At 43.8% G+C, this 8,880-nt stretch overlaps 1 protein-coding gene, 2 non-coding genes and 1 pseudogene across 3 annotated transcripts; 1 reads left to right on the top strand and 3 right to left on the bottom strand.

Annotated features, from left to right (window-relative positions):
* Nucleotides 1-450: 450 nt before the first annotated feature.
* Nucleotides 451-6,184, bottom strand: RPS3 (ribosomal protein S3). Its single transcript, XM_012744905.3, has 7 exons — nucleotides 6,104-6,184; nucleotides 4,791-4,921; nucleotides 4,101-4,194; nucleotides 3,538-3,632; nucleotides 1,701-1,888; nucleotides 1,056-1,252; nucleotides 451-528 (listed from the first exon to the last, which is right to left on the bottom strand). Exons 1-6 carry the CDS (start codon nucleotides 6,131-6,133, stop codon nucleotides 1,059-1,061), a joined length of 732 nt encoding a protein of 243 aa, XP_012600359.2. The 5' UTR covers nucleotides 6,134-6,184; the 3' UTR covers nucleotides 451-528; nucleotides 1,056-1,058.
* On the bottom strand, nucleotides 1,330-1,475 carry LOC142870793 (small nucleolar RNA SNORD15). Its single transcript, XR_012919126.1, has one exon. It is a non-coding gene; the product is annotated as a small nucleolar RNA SNORD15 (small nucleolar RNA).
* Nucleotides 5,087-5,233, bottom strand: LOC142870794 (small nucleolar RNA SNORD15). The gene has a single exon (XR_012919127.1). It is a non-coding gene; the product is annotated as a small nucleolar RNA SNORD15 (small nucleolar RNA).
* Nucleotides 6,185-6,466: 282 nt separating the features above from the next.
* LOC142870541 (large ribosomal subunit protein eL31-like) lies at nucleotides 6,467-8,305 on the top strand (annotated as a pseudogene).
* The last annotated feature ends 575 nt before the right edge of the window (nucleotides 8,306-8,880 follow it).

Raw genomic sequence — 8,880 nt, 5'->3', positions numbered from 1 at the left:
TCTAATGGCAGCTTTATACTGCTTAGACAAATTTACTTCTGAGGCTTAAATTCAGTGGCTCAAGCAAACTTCTTTTACACTTTAGACACGCTGAGGATTAAATGACTACGTAAAGAACATAGCACAGAAATAACAAAACATGGCCATTGTGTTTACTTTCTATGTGCAATATGCACTTCATTATGCATCAGGGAAAAAAATCATCTTAAGTATCCTCCTTTTAAGCCTACAATCCTGAACTACAGGACAATTAATCAAGGCGTTGCCCTGTTAGCCATCAGCCCCAAGACACAGGGTACTTCTCTGGTTAACTCTGCTTGGGTCTTTTAGTTCTGGCCCTTCCTTGCAAATACCACAAGTACGGTTAAAACTAAAAGGATAAGTAATGTTCCACAAGCCAACACGACACCCGCAGTCTGAATCCTGAATATACAGTACAGTCAGTTCGCCTTGTGTCTTTGTACAAGACTTTATTAAATGTCTTTACAGAGGAACATCCAGACTCCAGATACAGCTGCCAAGGAGACCCTGAAACCAAATAAAGCACAAAAGTAAGAGAAACTTTACCTGAGTTACCAAGTTCCTTAATTTAACAAATGGGTACACATTCCCATTTAGGCTTTGCATCAAGATTAAATAAAATACACAGAGCACTTAGAAATGCAACACCTAGAAACAAAAAACAAGATGTGCTGGGCATAGGACGCTAGGTATTACTGTCTAACAGAGGTTGCTAAAGGAAAGAATAGCTTTTTACTAGCAAGAGTGCCTTGAAAATCTTGAGCAAATGAAGGGAGAACAACAAATGAAAATTCCTATCTGATATATGGTGGTAAACTACTTTCCTGGGAGAACAAAGGCAAACACCACCATTCCCAACTGAATTGTGGGTTAAATAGGCCCCAGGCGCCAGCCTGTATTCTCCCATAAAAAGCAAAATGTAATCTAATTTTTATTTACCAAATGCTTACCACAGTGTAGCACACAAGTATTCACAGAAAGAAAAAGGAATAGGAAGAACCCTATTCTGCCCCAAGAGGCCCCTGCAGACTTACCTGTTATGCCGTGGGGACTGGCTGGGGCATGGCAGGCGGCTCTGGCTTCCCACCCTTCTGTTCTGAGATGGGGGTGGTAGGCAGTATCTCATCTTTGGGTTCCACGATGCTCACATGGTCAGGCAAGGGTTTCTTAGGGCCAATCTTACCAGTAGGGTCCCAGGGCAGCATGATCTTCACCTTGATGCCCAGCACACCTGGAGGACACCAGTTAGGATGTAGCTGGGGTTGCAATGGCCCACACACACACAAGAACAGTACCTTGGGTCTGGTCCCTTCTCAGACAAATGCCTCTAAATCAATCAATGAGCAGGACACCTTTGCAAAAGGAACCCATGCACAGCACCACAGAACATGGTACTGACAAGGACCAAGAGCAGGATGTGACCTTTCTGACTCGTCATCGTGTCATCACTGAAGGGTACACAGAGGACCAAGACAATGACAAACCAACTTTTCTTGGATATGACTGATCTCAGCAACTCCATTTTTATAGATCAATGCAGCTACTCAGTAAACCCAAGGGATACAAACATGCTCAGTTACTTCCAAGATAAATCCCCTCAAATACCAAGGAATCTATAGAAAACTACATCTATTCCACTAATGTGCCCCTTGCTCTAAGCATTCCCAGCTGTTGCTTACCCTGTCTGAGTAGCACATGGCGCACGGCAGTGTCAACATAATAGTTAACAGGGTCCCCACTGTGAATCATAAGGCCATCCACAAACTTCATGGACTTAGCCCTCTGTCCTCGGAGTTTCCCAGACACCACGACCTCACAGCCCTTGGCTCCACTCTCCATGATGAACCGCAGCACACCATAGCAAGCTCTTTGGAAGAACGAGAGACACCTAGTTACTACCAAAGAATACCAGAATTTATTCACCCACCTCACAAAGTTTAAAAAACAAAATTAAGACTTAGTCTACACTGACTGTTTTCAATGATCCTTTAATGGAGAATAAATATGACCAGAGTCTGTCCCAAGAAATAGCATTTCTCTTCCATGCCTATCATACCTAATCTTAGGGTAAGATTCTTCAGGGAATGTACATCAAGTTCCTTCTAACCAAGTACTTTCCAACCCTGGGTGCATATCAGACTCATCTCAGAGACTAATATGAAAAAAAAACCCCTGATGTCAAGGCCCTACTCCGGGCCAATTACAGGCAATTTGGTGGTCCTTTTATGGCTTACTGAAATATTCTTCAACATCAAGAATTCATGATTACCAGGAAACCTAACCAATTTAAGATCCTGGCTACCTTAATATTAGAATGCTGGGGGAAAGGAATACTTTTAGGTCTATAAAACTGGTAAGTTTTAAAATATCACACCCTACCCAACTCATTCATTTACACACTGGGAGATGCTAATTGGATAACTACCCACCTCCAGGCCCTTTCACATTATCTCATTTAATCCCTATACCTAAGGAGAGGTGGTATAATGATCCACATTAGAAAACACCAGATCTAAGTGTTGGAGTGCTTCTTGCTTTAGTGTGTGCAAAAACCACATGGAGGGCCTGTCAAGACAGATTGCTGGGCCACAGTCCCAGTTTCCATTCAGTGGGTATAGGATGGAAACCGAGTTATTTTTATTTCTAACAAGTCTCAAGTGATGGCAGGGATGCTAGCCCAGGAACCAAGCTTTTGAGAACCATTGTTCTAAGCAATGAAACCGGCATTCAAAATATCCATCAATAACACATGCCCAGGGCTGGGTACGGTGGCTCACGCCTGTAATCCTAGCACTCTGGGATGCTGAGGCAGGTGGATCGCTCAAGATCAGGAGTTCGAAATCAGCTAAGCAAGAGCGAGATCCCGTCTTTACTATAAATAGAAACAAATTAATTGGCCAACTAAAAATATATAGAAAAAAATCAGGCAGGCATGGTGCCACATGTCTGTAGTCCCAGCTACTCAGGAGGCTAAGGCAGAAGGATTACTTGAGCCCAGGAGTTTTGAGGTTGCTGTGAGCTAGGCTGATGCCAGGGCACACTAGCCAGGGCAACAGAGTGAGACTCTGTCTCAAAACAACAACAACAAAAATAAATAACACATGTCTAGTAAGATGCTGAATTGTTTCTCATTGTCCAACCCTACAGGGATCTTTCTAAAACCTCATCCTCACCAAGACCAACTGGAGTTGGTACCCTCCCTGTACAATTCTGTTCTACTCCCAAAGTACTCGGAACATGTCTCCATTCCAGCACTGACCACCCTACATGTTTTTTGCTTCTTTAGTAGTCTTGTTAGCTTGTCAGTTCAATGAGGGCGTATATTAGCAGTATTCTATTGTTACAACCCTCAGAGACTAGCAGTTCCTGCCACTTCTTAATAGTTCATCTGCTAAATTAACAAAACGGCAGACACACTGTATTTTGATCCACACAAAACGCCAAGACCGTATCTTCTAGGCCTTTTGATAGGATCAAGCACAAAAGGGCATTACCATCGCGTCTCAGCACACTTACCTCCGAACAGCAAGCCCTCCAAGGAGTTTGTAACGCAGAGATTCTGCCTGGGCAATAGCACACAGACCTCTCGTGGCCACCTTTTCAGCATAAAGCTTTAAAGGAAGGAAGGCACATCCTGTTACCTTCACCATTGTCGTCAATTAAAAAGCAATACATTTGTCATAAAAGCATTTTTTCTATACCATCGCATGTATTATTTAAGTATCCCTCAAGTACAAAATCATTTCTACTACCCACACACAATACACTGTGACACAGACTGAATCATTGCCCCCCCCATAGCCACACCAAGGAGACCAATGGGATAGTAATCAGTCCATCACATGCATCATTTCCATACCCAAGTTGAATGTAAAACCCTTTAACCACCAGAGACACTGGCAGAATGGGCCTGTAAGTTAAGCCCTCTGCTCATTAAGAGAACTTCAACAAAATACTGATCCATTTGAAATATTTATTTATCATGAATAAATTAATTATTTCTCCAAGGTGATGTTGAGTGTTTTTAGAAGTATCATTTTAAAGAGCCATTATTTCTGACATAAGCCAGAACCACTCACCTCTACACTGCCCTCTGGGAAGCCAAATCTCTTCTGAACTACTGCAGTCAATTCCCGAATGCGGCGGCCCTTCTCACCAAGAACATTCTGTGTTCTGGTTGGGGGGGAGGGAATGACAATTCATGACACTCACAAAATGCTAGGTGTAAGTTTAAATCTCATTCATCTGCCACAAAATACACATTTTAGATGACAAAAGCCCAAGCTAAATTTTTTAAAATGCAGATTTTAAGAAGGAATCACAGTCACTAAGGCCAGATTCCCCAGTTATCCCCTTAAGTTTATTCAGAATAAACTTAACTCCCCACTTTGGTTCCTGCCAAAAACCAAATTCCAAGGGCTCAGATAAAGCCAGCCTCAGAGAAAAAATAAAGAGCACCTGTAACTGCTTCGCAGCCATTCTGTTAACAATCTGCTGAAGCAGTGAGAGAAGAAAAAAAAAGCCATTTTTAACCTTTAAAGCCACTCAGCCACTTTTCCTCAACTGCCTAGCACTACCCTCCAGATTTCTTCAGTGCCGCGGAGAAATCCCTCTCCGGACCTCCTTTCTTTCCAGAGAAAACAAACTAACTTTGGACCTCTATCCTAAACTTTGAGAATTCTTTCTGACCTGTGCCAAGAGCACCTAGTAAATTTCCACCCTTTCAGTATATACAATTATAGGTGATGGCCAGTCAAGTGAGTTTTTACCTGGTGGCTAAGATAATGATTTCTGTCCTGGTTGGTGTAACTCGGACCTCAACTCCAGAGTAGCCATCTTCAGCCAGCTCCCGAGTAAGAAACTCATTCAGTTCAGCTTTGAAGATGCCATCAGCGACAAACTAAGCAAAAAAACAAAGTTGAAAATTAGGACATGGGTGTAGGCTCACTTTCCCCTGAACCAGCCTAGTCTATCAGTCAATGCATCCCTTGTCAAAACTCAACGCTTCCAACAAATGACTTAGCAATGGTTTCAATACCCTTAGTTCCAACAGGAATGCAGTAACCCTTCTCAGACAAATGCCTCTAGGTCATCTTTAGGAAGTTACTTCAACCAGGGCCCTTTAAACTGTGCCACAGAACACAGCACAGAATAGGAAACCTGGACAAAGGTAACACCTCCAATCAGACTCGTCATCATCTCTTCATTGAAGGGTTTATAAAAAGAGGGATCGTTTACATTTATTTACACATGCAAAACAAAAGCTGCTCTAAAATGGCCCATTTACACTTTATTCAGCACAGCAGGGACACTGTACTTTTAATTTCCCAAAGGAACAGTGGACTGAAGACATAAGCTGTCTCACAGACACAACTTGGGATTGTCAGAAGAATCCCAGCCAGGTACCTGGTCTCTTTTACCATACCTGTGGGCTTACCTCTAATAGAGCTGGCAAATCCTAACTCACAAGAGCGTTGCAGATTTAATTTTAACACCGTTGTATACACATACAAAGTGAGAAATCGTCTATTTCTAAACATAATGATTTTTACACAGTTCTCTCCCATGAAATAACTAAAAATTAAACCTGAGGAAGCTTTCTTCCCAGGTCCCCAGATGGAGCAAGCAATCACTGGTAGCCTTTCAACTGAGAGTCAGAAAGCTCAAACTTCTCACCCAAACACGAGTAGGAAGGCAAGAACACACAGCTACCGCCCCATCCCAAAGCCATGCTATAACACGTGAGGGAAATGGAGCAGCCCTCAAACTACTGCACATTTACCAACTTTTCTGACCAAAAAATGCTCACAAAATGTCTTCTCCGGGACTGGAGGGCCGTCCCGTACTCTGCACTCCACTGGAAGGCCGCGGAAATCTGACTCTCCCTTCCTTGGCCACACAACGCCCGACAGGCTCGGGCCTACCACTTAATCCGCCGCCATCCGCAGCCCGCGAGAACGCCAAGCAGCTTAAGCCGCTCTCCGGAGCAAGGCAAGGAGCTGCGCGTCTTATGGCGGCACCTCAGGAAGCCCTCACCCCGCGCGGGGCCACAGTTCCCCGCGCCCAGACTGCAGAAGCTCACCTTCCTCTTCTTGGAAATCTGCACCGCCATCTTGCCGCCGCGCGCCGCCGAAAAGAAAGGAAGTAGCCCGCGGGCGGAAGTGGGTATAAAGGACGCGGAGCGACGGCAAAGAACTGCGCGGCGCCGACGTCTCGCCTGTGCCTCATGGGAAATGTAGTTTTTACGAAAAGAAGGCCTTAAGGGAGAGAAGAGAAATAGAGACGCCTGCAGGCAGAAAGAGGAAAGGGGTCCCATGGAGCCCTCTTCGGAACTGCAAGGGAGAGCTTAAAGTTCCAAGTCTCATAGTTTAAAAAACGAGCAACGTGAGGCGCAGAGGTGGAAATTACAGATATAAGCTCACACAGTAACGAGAGTTTAACCAACATGGAACCCTGGTTCCTACACTTCCAGGTCTACACTGTAATGAAAATCTCCTGAAAGCCTCTCAATGAAATTCATTTAGACGCCCCCTTCTCCTCCAATCTGTGTCCATTTCCTATTTACCAAACGATAATAATAACACTTAATGTTTATTTAGTGTCCTGGGGACTGTTCTGTGCCCCTTATGTTGTTAACTCATTTACTCCTACCACACTTCATAAAGTCTATTACAATTTGTAACAGAAGCCACAGAGTAGTGGCTCGTGTGCTCATAATTCTTTTTCAATTAAAATAATTCACCTTCATTTTATTATGGAAATTTCCAAGCATACAGAAAAGTTGAAAAAACTGTGCAGATATGCATCACTTAGGCGCTATGATTAAAATTTTGCCATATTTGCCTTATCACATATCTATTCATCCCTCTAGCTTCTCACACTCATTTTTGATGCATTTCAAAGTAAGTTGCAGACATCAGTCAACTTCACCCCTAAACATTTCAATCATTTTATTTTAAATTTGAGTAGTTTCCCCTCATTTAACAACCAGAGTATTTCTCTGTATAACTATTTCAAGTTTTTCTTAAGAATATAGAAAGAACAAAGCTCTAGCAAAAGAGTGGGCCCACATTTCCTCATGGCAGCACTCTCCATCCCTGTTAGATGAAAGGGGCTTTCCAGTGTGCCACAGTCCCCGGCAGCCTCAAAGTCAATTATTTTTTGGTCCTAGAAGCCATTGGAGTGTTTAACTCCAGCACTAAAACAACTCTGGTGCAAAGTGACCTGTCCTATAATCATGGAATTAACTGAGTTCTGTGGGAGCTCAGCAGAAGGACCAGGGAAAAGGAAAAGAAGTAAATGAACCAAAGAGATATTAATAGATAGCTGTGGACCTGATACCTATTGAAGACAGACTGAGGTTGAGGGGGAATTGAGAATGATGCCCTGGTTTCTCATTTCAAAGGTGGATGTTTGGTGACAGCCCTCAATGAGATGAGGAACCTTGGAACAGGTTTTTTCCCCTCCATCTGTCATCTCTGTCTGCTCTTCACTCACCTCCTCATCCACCACCTCCATGGTCAGTGGCACCAGGCTGCTGAAACCATGAGCCTGGAGAATCTGCCTGCCTGACTCTATGTCTCCACTAGGGATGTGGACACTGCAGCAGAGCACTCAACCTTGCATGCTAGGGTCAGAATAAAGTCACAGTGGTGCACTCAACAGGACTTCTAATCCGTCTAGGTGACATGTGTCTATTTCCTCATTCCAGTATGCCTTTCATTCTCCTAAAGTATCCATGATAATCTTTGTCAAAGTTTGAACCCCAGAACCTCCTCCTCACTCTCTGCAGTCAGTCTGCTTTCCAACCCCTTGCTCCCCAAACAGATTGTCCAGTCAAGAACTGCCTGCGGACAGCCCCGCCGGCTTCTCCAGGAGACCCGGAAGTTGTACTTGCGACCGCTGCTTTCCTTCTCCCACAATCCCTCGAGTTCCTCCTTTCTGACTTAGGCCCAGCAGAAGGGCTCCCACACAGAAGGGTGGTGAAAGAAGGGCCATTCTGCCATCATCGAAGTGGTGACCAGAGAAAACACCATCAACATTCACAAGCGCATCCATAGAGTGGGCTTCAAGAAGCGTACCCCTCGGGCACGCGAAGAGATCCAGAAATTTGCCATGAAGGAGATGGGAACTCCAGATGAATGTCTCATACCTTATCCATGTGCGGTTGTCCAGAAAACGTAATGAGGATGAAGATTCACCAAACAAGCTCTATACTTTGGTTAGCTATGTACCTGTTACCACTTTCAAAAATCTACAGACAGTCAATGTGGATGAGAACTAACCGCTGATTGTCGAATATATCAAAGTTATAAAAAAGAAAGAGAAAGAAGAAAGAAAGAAAGAAAGAAAGAAAGAAAGAAAGAAAGAAAGAAAGAAAGAAAGAAAGAAAGAAAGAAAGAAAGAAAGACCTGCCTCCTATCCATCCTATAGTCCTATGTGTCCTGGCCATCCTACCTGGAGATCCTCTTCCTGCCCAAGATCAACCTTCCCTTTGTGTTCTGTTCACATTTAGCTCTGTTTCTTTGAGTCTTTGCTCTAGCAATCATTTGCTCCCTTTCCTTTCCCTGCCAGCTCCTTGTGTTAAATGCCTCATCCTTCAGGGTTGTGCCTCTCCCAGTTGCTTCCATAGCAACTGTACATCCTCTACCATAACACTCATATCACTAGGTTGGAATAGTCCATTTATGTGTTTCTCCTAGTAAGCTCTGTAAGAGCCCAGACCAAGCCTGTTTTGTTCATTATATCTAGAGCCTGGGATCTGGCCAGGCCTGGGCGCAGTGTCAGTAAAAATTTGATGAGCAAACAAAGTAATGCATGGATTCTGGTTTTCAGATCAGCTGTTGGTAGAATGGTTCA

Source organism: Microcebus murinus, chromosome 4 (genome assembly GCF_040939455.1).
Source record: "Microcebus murinus isolate Inina chromosome 4, M.murinus_Inina_mat1.0, whole genome shotgun sequence".
In the NCBI taxonomy this organism is placed as follows: domain Eukaryota; kingdom Metazoa; phylum Chordata; class Mammalia; order Primates; family Cheirogaleidae; genus Microcebus; species Microcebus murinus.
Note: the sequence above shows the minus strand (reverse complement) of the source record. Positions and strands in the feature narration are given on the sequence as shown.

Coding starts and splice junctions, on each gene's coding strand:
- RPS3 (XM_012744905.3), bottom strand. CDS start 6,133: ATGGCGGTGCAGATTTCCAAGAAGAGGAAG. Junction 3,633..4,100: donor TCCCAGAGGGCAGTGTAGAG/GTGAGTGGTTCT, acceptor CTTCCTTTAAAG/CTTTATGCTGAAAAGGTGGC. Junction 1,889..3,537: donor GGAGGGCTTGCTGTTCGGAG/GTAAGTGTGCTG, acceptor GTTCTTCCAAAG/AGCTTGCTATGGTGTGCTGC.